This window comes from Moschus berezovskii, chromosome 11 (assembly GCF_049115385.1).
Source record: "Moschus berezovskii isolate FMDL1 chromosome 11, NW_MosBer_1.0, whole genome shotgun sequence".
NCBI lineage: Eukaryota > Metazoa > Chordata > Mammalia > Artiodactyla > Moschidae > Moschus > Moschus berezovskii.
In genome coordinates this window covers 105,623,937-105,644,845 of record NC_142470.1, presented here as the reverse complement: position 1 = coordinate 105,644,845, position 20,909 = coordinate 105,623,937, and the positions used below count along the sequence as shown (strand labels likewise).

General features: G+C 39.4%; 1 protein-coding gene across 2 annotated transcripts in view; it reads right to left on the bottom strand.

The window, feature by feature from the left end:
• Nucleotides 1-20,909, bottom strand: part of TMEM131 (transmembrane protein 131) — a 180,131-nt gene that overhangs the window by 49,502 nt on the left and 109,720 nt on the right. For both annotated transcript variants that reach the window (XM_055400773.2, XM_055400774.2), the window contains exons 6-11: nt 19,840-19,956; nt 17,164-17,286; nt 11,971-12,051; nt 9,362-9,512; nt 9,214-9,270; nt 8,252-8,313 (exon numbers count right to left, since the gene is read on the bottom strand). In XM_055400773.2, coding sequence (XP_055256748.2) covers nt 8,252-8,313; nt 9,214-9,270; nt 9,362-9,512; nt 11,971-12,051; nt 17,164-17,286; nt 19,840-19,956 — 591 coding nt within the window. The remainder of the gene's footprint in view (nt 1-8,251; nt 8,314-9,213; nt 9,271-9,361; nt 9,513-11,970; nt 12,052-17,163; nt 17,287-19,839; nt 19,957-20,909) is intronic.

The window sequence follows — 20,909 nt, the reverse complement described above, 5'->3', positions numbered from 1 at the left end:
TGCCAATGCAGATGTGAGTTCAATTCCTGGATCAGGAATATACCCTGGAGAAGAAAATGACAACCCACTCCAGTATTCTTGCCTGAGAAATCCATGCCAGGCTACAGTCCATGGGGTCACAAAAGAGTTGGACATGACTTAGCAACTAAACAACAACAACAAAGTTTTCATCTATCTAAAACATGTGATTCTATTAATTTTGCTGTTTTCCTTCGAATTAGTCATATTTATCCCGAGGTCAGGATTTATTTTGAGAGATAATCACATAAAGTTTTGCAGTTTACAGGAGACACATTTGGTCTCTAATTCTTTCACTTGCTCTGTTGACTGTGATACAGCAGCCATGGAACCTTGACCATTTTCAAACACGCTTAAAGACTGTAAGCCGCAGTTCATCAGTAACAAGCACGAGCCTATGCCAGAAACAGCTAAGCAATGGTATTTCTTACCATACAGTCACTGTTAAGTAGTGAGAACTTAGTTGATGATAAAAAATGTTTTTCTTATATGAAACACACGTTAAGATTTTCCTTACAAGAGGAAAAGTTTTATCTGTATTATTAATATTACCTTAAAATAACAGTCATATTATTTTACCAATAGTAGTATTACTAATAGTATTATTTACACTAATAGTAAAATAATATTCAATTGACTCACGTTTTATACAAATGGTCTGAAGTGTTCACTTACTACCATTAAAAGAAAAAAGTACCCCAATCAGTTAAAACCTGTTTTTCAAGGAAACAAAAACAAAGCAAAATAAATGAAAGACTTAAACAGTTGGCTCATTCTGGTGGCTTTAAATGAAAAGTAATAAATAATCAGAAACTTGTAATAAGCATATTTATACTAACAATATATTTCAGCATCAGTCACTAACTGTTGTTTACTTAAAGATAATTGAGAAGTGGAAAAAATGTGGCAAGATTCCCAGAAAAGGCAGCCTGCACAGGCTCTAAATATAGTTCCAGTCTTTCTCACGACATTCATACCCAACTATGCTCAGTAACTCTCAAGTGAGACACCAGGCCCAGGACATTCTGAAATGATTCAACTGCTTTAAGCAAGCAAAAAAATAAATAAATAAATAACCTTCTGGTATACAGTGATTGTCGCAGAAGGCAATGGCAAGCCACTCCAGTACTCTTGCCTAAAAAATCCCATGGATGGAGGAGCCTGGTAGGCTGCAGTCCGTGGGGTCGCTATGGGTCGGACACGACTGAGCGACTTCACTTTCACTTTTCACTTTCACACATTGGAGAAGGAAATGGCAACCCACTCCAGTGTTCTTGCCTGGAGAATCCCAGGGACGGGGGAGCCTGGTGGGCTTCCGTCTATGGGGTCACACAGAGTCGGACACGACTGAAGTGACTTAGCAGCATACAGCGATTGTATTTTTAATAGTAGGTGCACAGATTTTCTAAGACTCATGTCAAGTCGACCCAGGTAAAATTTAAGGACATCTGTGATTTCTTATTAATTAGCGAGGAAACGACATACAAAGGTGTTTTAAGATGTCTCAAGCAAATTTACTCCATTATTTATATAGCATTAATGTTTTATAAATGTTGAGGAAAACTATATTTTCAAAGTTGCACTATAGACAAGCTGTGTCAGGAAGGCGCGAACCTGGGTATCTTGCTCACTGATGGTGAGGAGTTTATAATGGGAATTGCTTACTTTAGTGTGTGTGTGTGGTCAGTCATGTCAGACTCTTTGTGGTACCGTGGATTGTAGCCCATCAGAATCCTCTGTCCCTGGGATTTTCCAGGCAAGAATACTGGAGTGGGTTGCCATTTCCTTCTCCAGGGGATCTTCGCAAACCGCATTTCCTGCATTGGCAGGTGGAATCTTTACCACTGCGCCACCTGGGAAGTAGTCTTATATCTTGAACAACGAAGACATACTGAATTCCCTGAAGGGGGAGGCAGGGACCTTTCTAATATGCACCAGTCTGTAGGTCTGGCATACTATGGAAAAACCTTGGGAAGCTCTCTTAATACTCAGTTTCCATGGCAGACGGGTTTATCCCCTGGCTGATAAGGCCAAGAAGTCCAAGCTATCATCATCTCTTAAGTGGACCACTGCAATAGATTTTTAACCTTCTTCAGTTCATTCTCTAAAAAGCAGCTACAGTGACTTTAATAACACACAGATTAAATGACATCACACCCTTGCTTAAAACTCTGTAATTTTCCATTGCCCTTATAGTAAAACCGAAACCCCTCCCAGGAGCCTGGGAAACCCTGCTCGACCCTCCAGCCCGTCTTCTACATCTTAGCCTGGTGAGTTTCAACATTTGCAGCTGCCCCTCAGGTCTTGGCACCTGCTCATCCCTGCGATGGAACACTTGTCCACCAGCTTTGCTTTCCTTACAGGTGCCTGCTTCTCACTCTTCAGTTATTACCTCAAATGTCAGCTCCTCAGAGACAGCTCTACCTAAAGCAACTCCTTCCTCGACTTACACACCATTCGGTTTATTTCTTAGTTTACAATATTGTTGCATACCTGTTTGTCTGTCTCCCAACTAAAAAAAAATGAGCTCAGTAAGGGCAAGACCTTGGTTCTCTGAGTCCCTGCTGTATCCCCAGTACTCAGCACAGAAGCTGGCATACAGCTGACGCTTAATGAATATTTACTGGATGAGTGGATGAGGGAATGAATGAATGAGGAAATAAATCTACCATAACACAAGCAAGAGTATAGGCAGATGTTAGAAGAAAACATACAGAGGCAGGCAGAGATGTAGATCGAGGACAGGTACATAAACCAATAGGTTTTTATTAGGAATACTGAATATGAAATTAAAATTATATAGTCATAAAAACTTGATTGATAAGTATACCTAATATATTTTCATGTAACTATTGCATTCAACATGCCAGCAAATTTGGAAAACTCAGCAGTGGCCACAGGACTGGAAAAGGTCAGTTTTCACTCCAATCCCAAAGAAAGGCAATGCCAAAGAATGCTCAAACTACCTCACAATTGCACTCAACTCACATACTAGCAAAGTAATCCTCAAAATTCTCCAAGCCAGGCTTCAACAGTACGTGAACCGTGAACTTCCAGATGTTCAAGCTGGTTTTAGAAAAGGCAGAGGGACCAGAGATCAAATCGGCAACATCTGCTGGAGCATCAAAAAGAGAGTTGCAAAAAAACATCTATTTCTGCTTTATTGACTACGCCAAAGCCTTTGACTGTGTGGATCACAACAAACTCTGGAAAATTCTTAAAAAGATGGGAATACCAGACCACCTGACCTGCCTCCTGAAAAATCTGTATGCAGGTCAAGAACAACAGTTAGAACTGGACATAGAACAACAGACTGGTTCCAAATAGGGAAAGGAGTAAGTCAAGGCTGTATACTGCCACCCTGCTTATTTAACTTATATGCAAAGCATATCACGTGAAATGCCAGGCTGGATGAAGCACAAGATGGAATCAAGACTGCCGGGAGAAATATCAATAACCTCAGATACACAGATGATACCACCCTTATGGCAGAAAGCAAAGAAGAACTAAAGAGCCTCTTGATGAAAGTGAAAGAGAGGAGTTAAAAAGTAGGCTTAAAACTCAACATTCAGAAAACTAAGATCATGGTATCTAGTCTCATCACTTTATGGCAAATAGATGGGGAAACAATGGAAACAGTGACAGACTTTATTTTTGGGGGGCTCCAAAATCACTGCAAATGGTGACTGCAGCCAAGACATTAAAAGACGCTTGCTCCTTGGAAGAAAAGTTATGACCAACCTAGACAGCATAATAAAAAGCAGAGACATTACTTTGCCAACAAAGGTCCATCTGGTCAAAGCTATGGTTTTTCCAGTAGTTGTGTATGGATGTGAGAGTTGGACAAAAAGAAAGCTGAAAGCCAAAGAACTGATGCTTTTGAACTGTATTGTTGGAGAAGACTCTTGAGAATCCCTTGGCCTGCAAGGAAATCCAACTAGTCAATCCTAAAGGAAATCAGTCCTGAATATTCACTGGATGGACTGATGCTGAAGCTAAAACTCCAATACTTTTGCCACCTGATGCGAAAACTGATTCACTGAAAAAGACCCAGATGCTGGGAAAGATTGAAGGCAGGAGGAGAAGGGGACGACAGAGGATGAGATGGCTGGATGGCATCACCAACTCAAAGGACATGAGTTTGAGCAAGCCTCGGGAGTTTGTGATGGACAGGGAAGCCTGGCGTGCTGCAGTCCATGGGGTTGCAAAGAATTGGACATGACTGAGTGAACTGAACTTTTGCATTTTATATAGCTGAATTTAGTTACTTTAAAAGATCTGACTCATTTTCCCTATTTGGAAAAGAAGGACCTGTGTATCTTACAGGGGAATTGCATCAAATAAGACAATCCACATAAAGAACTTAGCATAAAGCCTAACTCATGGTAAGAGCAAAAATGTTCACTTACAATGTATTCTAAAACTCCTTAATAAAAGAGAAAAGTAGGAACATGGGCCTCAGTTCAGTTCAGTCGCTCAGTCGTGTCCGACTCTTTGCGACCCCATGAATCACAGCACGCCAGGCCTCCCTGTCCATCACCAAATCCCGGAGTTCACTCAAACTCATGTCCATCAAGTCGGTGATGCCATCCAGCCATCTCATTCTCTGTCGTCCCCTTCTCCTCTTGCCCCCAATCCTTCCCAGCATCAGACTCTCTTCCAGTGAGTCAGCTTGTCGCATGAGATGGCCAAAGTATTGGAGTTTCAGCTTTAGCATCAGTCCTTCCAATGAACACCCAGGATTGATCTCCTTGCAGTCCAAGGGACTCTCAAGAGTCTTCTCCAGCACCACAGTTCAAAAGCATCAATTCTTAGCGCTCAACTTTCTTTATAGTCCAACTCTCACATCCATACATGACCATAGGAAAAACCATAGCCTTGACTAGACGGACCTTTGTTGGCAAAGTAATGTCTCTGCTTTTTAATATACTATCTAGGTTGGTCATAACTTTCCTTCCAAGGAGTAAGTGTCTTTTAATTTCATGGCTGCAATCAACATCTGCAGTGATTTTGGAGCCCCAAAAAATAAAGTCTAACACTGTTTCCACTGTTTCCCCATCTATTTCCCATGAAGTGATGGGACCAGATGCCATGATCTTTGTTTTCTGAATGTTGAGCTTCAAGCCAACCTTTTCACTCTCCTCTTTCACTTTCATCAAGAGGCTTTTGAGTTCCTCTTCACTTTCTGCCATAAGGGTGGTGTCATCTGCTTATCTGAGGTTATTGATATTTCTCCCAGCAATCTTGATTCCAGCTCGTGCTTCTTCCAGCCCAGCATTCCTCATGATGTACTCTGCATATAAGTTAAATAGGCCTATTTATACTTATATTTAATTACTATAAATGAATTAAATAGTAAGTTTTTTTCATTCACATTCTTAGAATTGCTGAGTTCATTTTTCAAGAAAATGTTTGTTTATTTTTCAAGACATTTGGGTCCATTCATTGGACCCAAATGTTAGACCAGAATGTGTGGGCTAAGAAAAGGCACTTTCCCAATAAATGTCTGAAATGAAATGAAATTCACTGAGTTGTGTCCCACTCTTTGTGACCCCATGGACTGTAGCCAGCCAGGCTCCTCTGACCATGGAATTCTCCAGGCAAGAATACTGAATCTGGATCTCCTGCATTGCAGGCAGTTTCTTTTACCATTTGAGCCACCAGGAAAGCCGCCAAGCCTGTACATATGGAGACAGGACTTCAGGCCTGAAATCTGCCCAACAAGCATGAGAGCTTCTGCTCTGTGCGAGACAATCCACAGGATCAAAGAAACCAGTAAGTGACAGACAGCAGGCAGAACACACACAAAATAATAACAATTATCTGATGTCTCAAACTGAGGCAAGGGCAGGCCATCCAGCCACAGCCAAGAGTCTGACCTATGCGCATGTGCATGACTGCCTTTAAAGGGGAATCCTAGAACGAAGCCAGACGGTGTGCTTCAGGAGGTTCTGCAGAGGCCAGGAAAGGGAGGGCAGGAAAGGGAGGCGTGCACACATCATCACGCATGTGCTAACTGCGCTCCTTGCTGCCAGTCGGGCTCCAGAAGAAATTCTGGACCAGGAAGTTCAGAGAACAAAAGCAAGTTGTAGCCAAAGCAACCTGGATAGACTGAGCAGGAGTCACACCCCATGACGGAGGAAACTCTGATACACTAAACTGGATAAGTCTGAACATAAGAATCACAACTCCGAGTATAAAGTGAGATTCTGAAATGTTATAATAGAGTGGTGATTCTTAGGCCTTTTCACTTCACTGGTAAAACCCAAAATGTGTGTCTGTGTGTGTAAGGAAGTCTAACTTTTTATTTTTGCAAATGTGAGGATGTTGGGGATGAGGGGAAAAAGGAGAAATTCCTACTCTCTTCTACCTTTATTCATAAAACAAAGGACAGTTTAATGTTGAACCAAAAAACAATAGAGGAATTTAACAAAACCAAAGGCTGGTCCTCTGAAAGGGTCAACAAAACTGACAAACCTTTAGCGAGACTGAAAAATTTTTTTAAATAGAGAGGAGACTACAATTGCTAAAATCAAGAATGGAAGATGGGCCATTACTATCTACCTCACAGAAAATAAAAGTATTATAAATAAACACTGAACAATGGTATGCCAACAAATTAGGTAACTCAGATGAAATGAAAAAATTCCTAGAAAGACAGAAGCTACTGAAACTGGTTCCATAAGAAATAGAAAATCTGAATAGGCCTATAGCAAGTAAAGAGATTGAATTAATAATTTTAAAACATTCCATGAACAAAAGTTTAGGTCTAGATGACTTCACTGGTGAATTCTACCAAACATTTAAAGAATTAACACCAATCCTTTGCAAATTCTCCCCAAAAACAGGAGAGGAAAGAATACTTTCCCACTCATTCTATTAAAAAACAAAACTCCAAATAATTCTCCCCAACTATGTATTATATTTTTATAAACATTTACATTGCTCATTTTTCTATAGACTTGTGAAAACTTCAATACAGATTAAACAGCCAAAAATAATCCCTAACCCCTCAATATAGCAACAATAGACAGCATTATGTTTGTTTGTTTTTTAAAGAAAAACACATTGTCAGGGTGGCAGGGTCAAAGGAGCTGTTCCTTGTCATCTATGGAAGGGTCCCGGGTCCTTGAAGACCTCCCTGAGGAGCAGGGGCATGAACTCCAGTATACTTAGCAGGTCTAACACTGGAGTGGTAGGAACCTCAGGCTGTGGTAGTTTCAGCTCCACTGCATCTTAGGGGAAGCTCTTTACAGACTCCATTCCTCTAACTCACTCCCAATTCTCCTACCAAGCAGGAAGAAATACTAGGTCTTATGTCTGACAGGACACTGCTTCATCTACAACTCTCCCAGTAAGCAAGGTCACACTGTGCATTAAAATGTGGCTGTCTGGGGTGACCATCTCTCCCATTACCTGGGGATTGTATACCCTCTTCTCCTTGGTCTCTACTCCACCAGTTGGTGGAAAATTCTGGGTTTGGGTGGAAATGGACAATGGTCTCTAAGTCTCAAAGCCCATCTGATCTATCTCACTTTTATCAGAGTTCTCTGAATATAGGTTTTCTGACACCAGCACAGGTTGTAATAAAAACACATCTTTCCTCTTCCATCTGTGTAACCTGGGGACCTCACGGAGGTCATGGGCTAAAGCAAAATCTGGATACTCTAGCACCCTCAAACCATCACATGGCACTCCAATTCCACTACAAGGCATCAAAGTTGCTTGTCCCCTGTGCATGCATGAGACAGTGGGAGGACCCTGGTCTCCGTGCGCTGCTGAGGATAACTACGGCAGATACTATGAGAAGGGGCCCCTGTGTCACAGGGCAACAGTGCTCGACCAATACCTATCACATCTCTCTGCTTCCTGGTTTCTCCTTCCAGCTCCTCTGGATCTTATATCTCTTTTTCACTTAACCATACCTTAAGTCTAACAACCTGTTTTCCTTTATACACAGCACACAGATCCTAGGATTCATCAGAATCCACAGGCCTACAGAGGAACCTCATGAACTCTAGTTCAGAGTCCTTGGAGAAGACTGTTCACATGTCCTTCTCATCCTTAAAATCTGATCAGACAGGCAGAACAGGTTTCCTACACTCTATTTTGAACCAAAGTGTCACCAGGTCACCACAAAACATATATCCTTTAGAGCAGGAGTTTATAACTTTGTCATAAGTTTAAAAACAAAGAATATATAAATTAGAAAAAAATATAAGCAAAAACTTACTGTTATTGGTACATCTTTTGTTCCTGAATTTAATAAATGAAGATTTAAAACTTTTGGTAGATCTGTTAAAATTGAGGAAAAGAAACATTTCTTAAAGTGGTATGTTTTCTATAGCAAGTTAGAATCTTTCTCTTATATCAATTTAAATATATTTTAGAATGTGAAGTAGAATGACAATCACATTTATAAAAAGAATGTGACAATCACATTCCTAGATAGGAACTGCCTTACTTTTAAGGACAGTGAGTACTATAAGTAAACAATCAGATCAAAAAACAACCTTTTTCAGTGAAATTGACATCATCACCAATCTTTCAGTTTTCCAGCAAAGCACAATGAAGCAAGTCAATAAAGTATAATATGAAATTATTATATTAAAACCAAATCTAATCTTCAAGAATGGGTCTTCAATCCTAAACAACCAAATTTCAATTACATATGGCCCCACAGGAGGAAGCCTGTATTACATGCCTTCTTTTTTTCTTTTAATACATCCTCTTTGGTTATTTTCAATTTTAGAATTTGAATTCGTTCTCTGACCTCAGGAACTGACTTCTAACATTACATAGTTATAATGCAACTGAATTAATCCATATCTAAACAAAAAATTCAGAAGTAAATCTTTTTATTTCCTTTATTTTACAATTAAAAGATTTAGCATGACTAAATAGGTGAGAAACTGGATTAAGAAACTACTTTTTGCCTCAATCTTCCATTTAGAAGACTTAAGTTATCCATGACACTGCTTTCCCATCTGGTAAGCAATGGCATCCCTCAGAAGAATGGGGTGTAAACCCCTAAGGGCTCCGACTTCCCAGAAGCAGACTTCTACAAGATCATGTAATACATTGAGAAATAACTTTCACAGCTGAACTAACTACAGAGGAGTTAAAGGAGAGCCATTTAGCAATGAATACAGGGATTTTTAAAAAAGACATAATGACACTATCTCTTTTTTTTACCTTGTGTTCGCAGTGTGCCAAAATCTAACATTTCAGTTGAGGAATAAATTCCAGGAGCTTGGAAAAAAGAAGAGTAAACAATTATATTTCATTTTGCCAGAGTAAGACGTGCTCTAGACAAACTATGCTCCTTCAGCCATCCACTCACCTGTTGTAACTTCCACTTCAACTGGAAGGATGATAAACTCTGTGCTGTCTGAAGCATTTGTCTTTATTCTTATGAAAGCTGTGTGATTATCTGCTTCTCTAGATGAAAAACTGGCTCTCATCACTCCCTTGGTTTCATAAGGAGGAATTTCCTGACAAGTTAACAGACCAGAATGTAGCAAAACCACTATAGTTTATTGAATAAGATGACATCACCTAAAAGATGCATTATTATTATTTATATACAAAAAAATACTGCCAATTAAACAAACACATTCATTTCACTAATTATACTGCACAGTCCAATTTTGGAGGATGTTAAATGATAAAAACGTGTGTATCTTAAAATTGATGAAATTCGGTATGTAAAATTGAGCAAAACAAAAAAGAGATAAAATTACATGAAAACAAACTGTCAGCTGTAAAGTCATCATTAAAAGGTAGAGTCCAATTTTTTCGCTATATTGGTGTGCTTGTTTAGAGGATTTCAGTCCAAATCCTCTAAACAACAAACACATCATCATCAAAGAGAAACTACTTTTCCAGAAATTCACAGGATTCTCTTTAAACGATAACTAAGGAAACACAGACTTGGCTCTCCTTTCGCTTAAAATCTAACAGAACAAGCTTTCCAAGCAAATCCACAGTTCAACAAATGTGTTCAGTAAGGCTCTTAGCATGTAAAGCAGCGTAACTTTTTAGGTTCGTAAAAATGTACATATATACTAGAAGGAAGAGAACACAACACAAACACTAGAAGGAGGAGTCACTTGAAAAAAAAAATTTTTTTAGGTATAAATCTTTTCCTGGTTTTATAATAAACTGGCTTCACTGGGCAGAGTTCCGGAGTTTCTCTCACACACCTTTTGGCCTATTTTAGGAAATCCCTGTGGTTCAGAATGTACTGGTCTTCATTTGCCTCCATTCTCTTAACTCTTTCTAGACTCAAAGTAGAAAAGAGGTGACTAGAACCCTCTCAGGGCCATGAGAGACGGATTGCCCACACCCCCATGTCTTGGAGCTGACTTGATCTCTGAGGTTTGCTCCCTGAAACAGGCTGGGGGTGAGGTCAAGGCCAGCTGCCTTCTCTAGGCCAGTCTCACTCTAGATTTGTATGAATAAGAATCACTATTTTTTCTTGTAGCTGTTAAGAATATTAAAACAATTTTCCACGTCTGCTACATTACAGTTCTTAACTAGAAATCTGAATTCTCTAATGTTTATTAGAATACACTTCAGCGTGTGTGCCAAGTTGCTTCAGTCATGTCTAACCCTTTGCGACTCTATGAACCGTACCCACCAGGCTCCTCTGTCCATGGATTCTCCAGACAAAAATACTGGAGTGAGTTGCCATGTCCTCCTCCAAGGGGTTTTCCCAACCCAGGGATTGAACCTGAGTTTCTTATGTCCCCTGCATTAGCAGGCAGGTTCTTTACCACTAGTGCCACCTGGGAAGCCCATCACAGTAAATTCTTAGTTCTTCTATTTAGAATTATAACAGAAATTTAATACCTTATAATTAACTCTATAAAGCATTGCTCTATACACAATTTCTCCCAAAGTCTTTTCAAACAAAATCATAATTTCAAGGCAAAACACTTTTGCGAAAGGATATAAAAAGGCTGTCCATTACATACCTTTCTACCAGCTAGTGTTCCTATGTCTTAGGAGTTAACTTGGTCACTGACAATTTGGTTTCTAAATGTTCACGTTAACATCCTAAAAAGTGTCCCGTGTACATCCCTTCCTTCCCTGGTTGAGACTGGTCAGATGACAGAATCAAGAGGTGGTGTGTTTTTAAACTAACAGAGCAATTAACAAAGAAACTTTGATCTTCAGAACTTATTCATGTGGTCAAGTCTACGTGTCTTCAATTATGGATAAGCAGTGATTTTAGTGACAAGCATGCATATTTTATGCCTTTCCCTTCTCTGATTAAAGCTGAGCAGACAACATTAAATAATAAAAACAATCCTCCTATGGCAGGAACCTTTGCAAATTAGGTAATGGCTATTCATTCATCTGGTTAATATCTGCTAATATTCTCCAAGAGAAAGTGGTTCTCTCACCACTTACACAAACTACTGATACATCTTCAACAGCATTAAATTGGATGTATTAAGAGATCACCTAAGAATTTAGTTTCTAAGTCATCACAAGGGCCTATGTTCCCTCTGCAAATGCCATCTCCACCATCAACAATAAGTTTGAATGTTCAATTATGTACCTTCAAAAATACCATGAATCCCTTCCACAGGTTCTTTTTTTTTTTTTTAGTGTAAAGCATATTATAAATGATTAGATTCAGAGACAGCTTTACCAATATTATTCTGTAGAAGAACAGTTAAAATCTCTTCCTTTCCACACGGGGGGTTAAAGGTTCCACCAATTTTATTCACTGCTCTTTCCAACAATTATTAATACCACTCTACTACTCTCTCCGGCTCTCCAGTTTTCAAATATGTTTGATACACATTTAATGTTAAGACAGTAATTATGGAATCATCATCCATATCTCTTCGGGTGATGAGGAGTTAAATGTTTTCTGGTGTATGTAAGGAAATAACTGGTTTCAAGTGATCTCACATGAGAGAACATGTTTGCACTCACCCACAGTTTCCTGGTGCCTCCCTGCTGCCCTGTGGGAAGTTCAAGGTGAAGGTCTCCTCCACTAGAGTACATTTCTACAACCTGAGACACAGGAGTACATGATGGTTAAGTTAAAATCATATTCTTGATTCAAGTGATTTGCTGTTATGTAGAAATGTTTGATGCCTTAATTGCGTCTACCAGAAAAAATTTAAAAGATGCTTATAGATACAAAAGATAAGTATTGGTAGGATAAGTATGGCATCAAGGCACCAGAGGCAGTGCCCCTGTATAAGCAATGGTGCAATATTTAATTAAAACAGGTAACTTTGAAACATCAAACTCAGAAACAGTGTAGCTGTTTCAGAGACTGGATTTTAGAAAATCCATCTGGAGGACATATATTTTTGTATTTTCCCAAGGAAACAGTTTCTGGAAAGGATCAAATTTTAGAAACACGCATTTTGTATTTCTTATAGTAATACAAGTTCTTCTTTATTCACACATCTACAGCAAGATCCAGCAGCAGATCTAATAGCTACTGTAACTGTGACATGTGCTCGTCATTCAGTCGTGTCTGACCCTTTGTGACCACATGGACTGCAGCCCTACCCACCAGGCTCCTCTGTCCATGGGATCTTCCAGGCAAGAATACTGGAGTGGGGTGTCATTTCCTACTCCAGGGTATACTCCTGACCCAGGGATTGCACCCGTGTCTCCTGCATTGGCAGGCAGATTGTTTACCACCGAGCTACCTGGGAAATCCTAATTGTGACACAGTGAAGAGCATATCATGCTGACAGGCAACAGTATCAACGCAGGATGAAAATATCCGATGTCTTCTGGGAGCAAAATCACAGGTACTGTTAATATCTCTGTAGCTTGTACCTACACCCATGTTTTTTTTTTAAGCTAATAATTTCTTTAAATTTTTTTTTTTTACAGTGTTGCATCGGTTTCTGCCATACAACAATGCAAATCAGCCATAACTATACATATTTTTAAAAAACAGCTGTGCTAAGGTATGATTCATATACAATAAAACTCTACATTTTGAAAGTGTACGACGAGATAGATTCTGACATGTACATGAAGATGGAATGAAGCTACCATCACAATTATGATATAAACCCTTTTCCTTCCAAAGTTTCCTCACACCCTCTGAAATCCATCTGCCGCTCTCTGCCCTTTCCCATTCCCAGGCACCACTGAGCTGCTCTTGGCCACTCAAAATTAGTCTGTGTTTTCTAGCATTTTATATAAATGGGAGCATATAGTGTATACTCTTATGTCTGGTTGCTTTTATTCAGTGTAATTATCTTGAGATCCACTACGTTGTTTTTTTTTTACTAACAGTTCATTTCTTTTTTATTTTATGGATATGCCACAATTCTAGGTCCATTCACTTGCTGATGAACATCTGGGTTGTTTCCAGTTTTTTGGTCATTACAGATAAAGCTGTTAGGAACACCACGTTTTTGTGTGGACATCTGCTTTTCTCTCTCTTGGGTAAACAGCAAGGAACGCAACGGTCATATGCCTCTTTGCCCATATAAAGAAAAAGAGACTTTTGTTTAAAGGAAGGTTATCCTACCTCTTAAAAATAAAGAATATATTTAGTTAAATGCAAATCTGGGGTGAAGAATGAGAACTGGTGGAAAACCTTTACTTGTCTTTATCACAAACCAGGAGTGCATAAAAAAGGACACAGCAGGCAAACAGCAATACGTTAATATATGCTTAAAGGCTTTTGTTTTTGGAGTGTGTTGTTGTTACAGTAATGAATTTACCCAAGACTAAGGAGCTACGATCTTGTCTGCGTATTATTACTTGCCTTCCAATGTATTACTGTTCCCCTTCAGTACTGACTGTGCTAACAGGAACAGCACCTTAACTGATGGGGTGACTTATAGGACTTTTTCTGTAAAACCAGAAAACACCCATGTGTTATTTCATATTAACTCATATATATGGAATTTAGAAAAATGGTAACCTGAACCCTGTATAAGAGACTGCAAAAGAGACATAGGCATTTAGAACAGTCTTTGGGACTCTGTGGGAGAGGGTGAAGGTGGAATGATTGGGGAGAATGGAATTGTAGCATGTATATTATCATAAGTGACCAGTCCAGGTTCGACACATAAATTTTCCTCTGTTCATTTCTTTGCATTTGTGCTTTTTTAATAAAAATACTTTTAACTGTAAAGAAAAAAAAATTATAAAAATAAATAAATAAATAAATAAATTTTGAGAAAGTCACAAAAAAAAATAAAATAAAATTACGTGAAAAAAAAAGAAAAAAAAAAAAAAGAAATCTTCCAAGGTATTGAGGAAACAAGCCTAACAATGTTTGAAAACAAGATTAAAAGGTTGACAAGAGGGAAGGGAATATGGAAATAGGGACAGATAAAGGCTAAATTATCAGATCAAAGGGAAGATAACATTAAAACTAGAACAGACTCCTGATTTTCAGTCCACTGCTAGTTATTTCTAATTTAATAAAGTTTAGGGGAAAAAGGACACCAATGATATATACAAACGATAATTTATGTAAAAAAAAAATCCCACAAAGAATGTTAATTTCAGTGTGCCCCTGTATCTGTACAAGCACACAGAGAAAGGCCTGAGGAGACACACCGAGGCTATACGAAGGTTATAAGCAAGGAAGGGCTCCGGGCAGGGGCTGTGAAAACAACAGTTAACATGTGGTTATTTACACTTAAATCATCTGATATAAAATAAAACTGAAGGTTCAGGCCCTCAGCCACCCTAGCCACAAGTTCACGTGCTCAACAGTCTTGTGTGGCTGGTGGTTCCTGTACTGGACAGAGAAGATACAGAACACTCCCATCGCACCAGAAAGTTCTGCTGGACAGTACTGGACTGGAAGGCAGCAAGTTCAAGGGGACTTCTGCCTCATACGTTTGAACTGTTATTAGTTTTCAGTGAGAACATACTTGTGTGTTAGTGTTGTATAAAGAACAAATGAGGTGTAATTTCTTGCTTTACAATACTTTCTCAAATTTGAGGACAAGTTCATGACACACAGGACTACCAGGTGAAGAGTGTCTTCCATACAACCTTCCAGTTTTAAAAGCAATTAAGTCACGGGAATGTGATAGACAGGACAGTGATTATAGTTAATAACAACACTGTAACCGCACATTTGAAAGTTACTGAAAGAGCAGATCTTAAAATTTCTCATCATAAGAAAAAAAAATTTTTGTAATTATATGTGGTGATGTGGCCAGTGAGACTTATTGTGGTGATCATTCTGTGATATATACAGATACTGAATCACTGTGTTGTACACCTGAAATTAACACAATGTTATATGGCAATTACACCTCACGTAAACAGTGTCCATCAGGAAGGGACTTGGATTTTTTTCTCTCAAAAAAAAAACAAAAACAAACAACTGCCTTCCCGAGACAATCTATTGCTTCTTTTTTATTTTTTGACAGGACCCTATGGCATGTGGGATCTTAGTTCCCAGACCAGGGATCGAACCAGTGCCCCTGCATTGGAAGCTGAGTCTCAACCACTGAACTGCCAGCGAGATCCCAATCTACTGGTTCTGAGAGAGCAACCCTGGCTTTCCATCTGCTCTCCCGTGTGTTGATGTGATAAATACTGAACTGAAATGTTACATGACTGGAAAAGGACTAGACAAGCCAAATAAAAAAATTCAATACTGAATTCAGAGATAGTTGTTTTTGATGGTAGTCTGACTCAAAAGGCTGAGGAGCAAAGACACAGACTGTAAGGCTACTTAAGTATTACAGCTAGGCTGGCCAATATCTGCTGAGTCTATAACCTCCATCTTTCCCAGCAGAAAGCAAGACCCTCAGTCCGCGGTGGAGCAACCACGGAGGCGGTGCATCCCTGGGCCTCTGTAACACTGCTGCTGCAGCTGCGTGTGGCAGCTCACACAGCAGGGCCTGAGAGGACAAGAGGACAATTCTTATTTCGTGGACTCAAAAACAGTCAAGAAAAGAAAGCAAGAATTTTCGAGGTTTCTGTATAGTTTTCTGATAAAAGTGAGGTGAAACAGGGAAAGTACACCATTCCCCAAAGCAGCAAAAGGTTATAAACAAAGACTGATGATGGAGAGGAACTCTCTCACTTGTAAAAGCAGGAGACAAGGCACTTTCCTCTTTCACAATGAAGACACTCAGATATATATAACCAGAATGGGGGGAGTGTTTTTATCAATGGCTATCCTCACCTAATGGCAGCTGAGTTTGCAGGGAACCCTTTCTTGCTACCTCAGCATACAATTCCTAGGCATTTCACAAATCGATCTGAGTATCTCATTATGTTCTTCCTTGTTTTCCTCTTCACCGTTTATGAGCCTTTCTACCAGGGAGTGCTAGGATGACAAAATCCACTTTCGTTGTCACAGCTCAGCGGCTCACACAACACAGTGTTTATCCTCCACCTGCCATTTTCAAGCTACTGTTCAGTTCTTCAATGTTAGTCCTGAAGAACTCCATGGGCCCTGGGAGTGAAAATTATTCTGGAAAGTATCCACATGTTCTTCCACACAGAAAACACAGCTAGAAGCTACAATGGCAACAAATGTCTACAGCTGGAAGTCACTGGGGAGCTGGGGTAGGGATCTGAGGAAATACCTGAAGGAGAGACACCAGCCAGTCCTACCATGTTAGAGACAAGGGCTGAGTGAGGAGGGATTTCAAGGTGGAAATAATGATCACTAAAAGACTGCGTAAGATAAGGAGCTGGATTTTTCAAAATAAAAAATAAATTGGCTTTTAATCAGTGGTTCTATATTATCCTTTCCTTGGATTTTAATTTCCAGGCTGCCATCACCAAAAATTTAGTATTACTAGAAATAAATACAAATAGTGGAATTAAAATTTTAAACTGGGCCAAAAGGAACTCAAGCAAGAAAAGTAGGGGCCTCATATAGATGAAAACTCTCCTTAAAGTAAATGTAGAGCCACTTAAAACTAACACCAGAGAAACCAGTCATTTTAAAAATGGTTCCAAAAATTCGATAACCAGACTGATATAACCTCAGGTTCAGACTACAAGTAGCATTAAAAGAATATCTTGCTTCAGTACTACATACTGGCATATATTTTAAAAACCCGTTTCAGGTAATCTAAAAACTGTAAAGACTGAGATTTCATGCTAAGCATTAATTTCCACTGAAGTGAAACATGTTAAAAAAATTACTGTTAAACTCACCTGTAAAGGCTCACTGTGAGGATTGTGTATGTTTATTATAGGTGAGAAACTGCTATTCACAGGGACTCTGGCCCCAAGGAATGGCCTCAATCGGTATGGATTTGGAACTCCAACACCAAATACCTGTTTCCAAGTAGGAAAAAAAAAAAGCAATCTGAGTAGCTTTCAGTTTTAGATAACATTTTTATAGTTACAACTGATTGATTTCAGGAAAACTGGTGAGTTTACTTATGGCAAAATCTTAATTCTTTTTAAAAGGAACACACATGTAGTTTCTGTACTTGTTTGACTATCAGTTGATCTGAGATACACATGTATCTCAAGAAAATATATATTCATATTTATATACATATCTCTAAATAACATACATATACATTTGGAATGATTTCTATATTAGAAATTAAAATGCTAGCAGTCCTTCACGAAGTCATGGGAGAGACAAAAGAAGAAACACAGAGAATCGTAAGATTTCCCTGTTTCAGTCACCTGAAGACAGCTCTAGGGCCCAGACAACCTCTTAACGAGCAAGCCCAGTCCCAGGTCATTCCCATATGGGAATGTGGGGTGACCAACAGGGTGAGCCAGTCACTCAAATGACAGACATTTATTAAGTGCCTATGATGTGCTGGGCACAAGCATGCACAGCTGTGAATAATTCAACAGTGAGCAAGATGCACAATGTGCCTGTCCTTATGGAACTTAAATTCTAGTATGAGGGGCAGATAACAATAAAAAGGTTTCTTAAAAAGTGGATAATGTGATACAGAGCAGCTAGTTGGAGTGAGGATGGGAAAACTCTTTAAGAGAGGGTGGCCAGGGGAGGTGACATGAGCTGATGTCACCCGAAAGACGAGAAGAAGCAACAGTGACTCTTCAGCAAGGGGAAGTATATAGGCAAAGGGCTGGAGGCAGGAAAAGGCCTGGCTTGTTGGAAGACAAAGAAACAGATGAGAACCATGGTCAAACGCGATGAGATGGGAGAGCTAATATGGGAGTCAGATCCTTAGAGCCTTGCTGGCTTTGCTCAGAAGCGTGCCTTTTGCTCTAAGAGCAGTGTCAAAGCATAAAGATTTACATGAGGGGCTGACTGGATGTGGTTTATGTTCAGAGAAGATCATCATGGCTACAGCATGAACAATGGACTGTGGCAGGGGCTGTGGAGGAGAGGATAGACAGTCAGGAGGCTCGGTGTCACCCAGGGAAAGGTAGGGCCGGCCGGCCTGGGAGACAGCAGTGGAGCTGAAGAGGAGACATTTAAGAGCAAGATGTGGTCAAAGACTAGGTATGGGGAGGTGAGGATGGATGGCAGTGAGGCGCACCTTGAGAACAACCCGACCACGACCTCAGGTCGCCCATGGTCAGTTGGGGGTGCCTCTGGAGGGCACAGGTCTTTCCAGTCTCATGGAGGTCTTTTCATTTACTCAACAAGTATATGCCAAGTGCCCTGTATAGCACGTCAAAGTCACTCATCCATACTGGCTTCCAAACTTTACTGAATGCCTACCAAATGATTATTAAAGACTTACTCACCATAAATAAGCGTAAGATATGATGTCTGACTAATATGAATGTTTACTCTGACAGTGATTTCCAAAATACACAAATAATTTACAAAATACATGAAGCATTATGGGTAGCTGAGAAGAAACGTTCAAAAACAAGCATAAAGACTATAAAGTAACATATTAGCTAAGGAAGGATCTGAGTTCCATGGGCAGTACAGCTCAGTGGTTAATAGGATGGTCTTTGTAGCTATAAAGACATGGATTTGAATCCCTGCTCAACAACTTACCGGTAGCATAAGCGTAACTGTTTATCCTTTCTAAACTTCACCTTCCTCATCTGAAAAAATGAGGAGGACAGGATCTGTAATGCAGGCAGAAGTGCATGTACAGTGTGTAGAACAGTGCCAAATAAATTATTTCTTTGTATCTTGCTATATAAAAAATTCTGATTCAAAAAACACTAATAATCCAAACAATGATTGTACATACAAAGTGTGAGCTGCTCAGTCATCTCCGACTCTTTGAGACTCTATGGACTGTAGCCCGACAGGCTCCTCTGCCCATGGGATTTCCCAGGCAAGAATACTGGAGTGGGTTGCCACTCCTTTCTCCTGGGGATCTTCCTGACCCAGGGATTGAACCTGGGTCTCCTGCATTGCAGGCAGTTTCTTTATCAATTGAGCCACCAGGGAAGATGAAAAATTTAAATGATATAATTACCAAAGAAAAACAGGCATACATCTTTTAATCCTGAAACTATCATCACTTCATAAGTGTGCTGCTGCTGCTGCTGCTGCTAAGTCACTTCAGTCGTGTCCGACTCTGTGTGACCCCATAGACGGAAGCCCACCAGGCTCCCCTGTCCCTGGGATTCTCCAGGCAAGAACACTGGAGTGTCATAAGTGTGCAAAAAGTAAAAATTTAAAAATTCCAGAGGCACTGTGAAAATATTTTTAACTGTTCTTCTGCCAACCAATCTTACATTAACACTTTAGCTGTAGCTTTTAAAGATCATTTGTTCAGTCTGATTTGAAAAAATGCTCTAACTCTAAACTCTTACATTCTTCCTGATCATAAGTTTTTGAAAAGAGTTCCCAAGATGTTGTTGTATGATAGGATGAAGATGAAAACTGTATTTTATAAATAATAAAGATTTCATTTTGATTCTTACCTGGTAAGTGAATACCCCATGATTAGATGTATTAATAAATAAAGTATTTTCTACATTTCCCACTACTCTTGCAAGAAAAACTACATCAAATGATGTATTTCCTCCTGGAAGAATTTTCTGAAAAAGAAAAGTAGTAAGTTAAATTAGTTAAAAAAAAAAAAAGTATCAGATCATAGTGACTATAAGTAGACAACTAAAGTTCTCTAACACATCTTAGAATCATTTCCATTAACTAGCTTTTTCCTCCCAAAGGTTTACGTTTTAAATTAGCCAAACTATTTTGCAATGGAAAAAAATGTATGTCTTCATATCGGCTTTCACATATCTTTGTCAATCACGATTCTAAAAACCTGTACAACAGATGGTTCCCTTGGATTCTGTTCATTCAGTAATCACCAGGCTGGAACGAAGTGCCTAATTACAGGCTCTTTCAACACCAGACGATCAAGGAGGAGATGAGCTGAAGCCGAGCTTTTTATATAGATGTTCTATTCTACTACTAAGCAGCCACTTGTACTATTCTAATAAGTAAACAAGCCTAGCCTCAACCCTTTGACTTCTGTCACCCATTCACACAAGGCACAAAAAGTGCCAGTAACTTATATTATAAAAGAAAGGAGAGGAGAGGAGACCCCTCCTCTGACCTTGAGCAAACTGAGAATGTCACTGGTTTGCAAATAAAAATTTTATTACAGCAGAACAATAGGGCAGCTTCACGAAGTCTCTGAGACTGTGAATGCAGTTCTGCCTGCAATGAAGCCATAGAATGCATTTTGATATGCAAAGTCCTTAACTTCTCTCATTCTGTCTCTGTGGCTAGAACTCTAAATGCTCCCCAAATTATAGCTTAAAGTCTATGGCACTGAGACTTCTGTCTTCAGCTTTGGATGTAGAAAGGTGGGAAGAGCATCTTTCCTGTATTATAAAAACAACAATCATATGAAAAATGGTAACCTTTCTTGTGTATCAACCAGTCCCCAATTTAAGGAAAGACAAACACCTTCAAGAAGAGATGGGAACATAAGTAAGGCAGATAAAGGGAAGAAGATGAGGTTAGCATTCAAGACAGT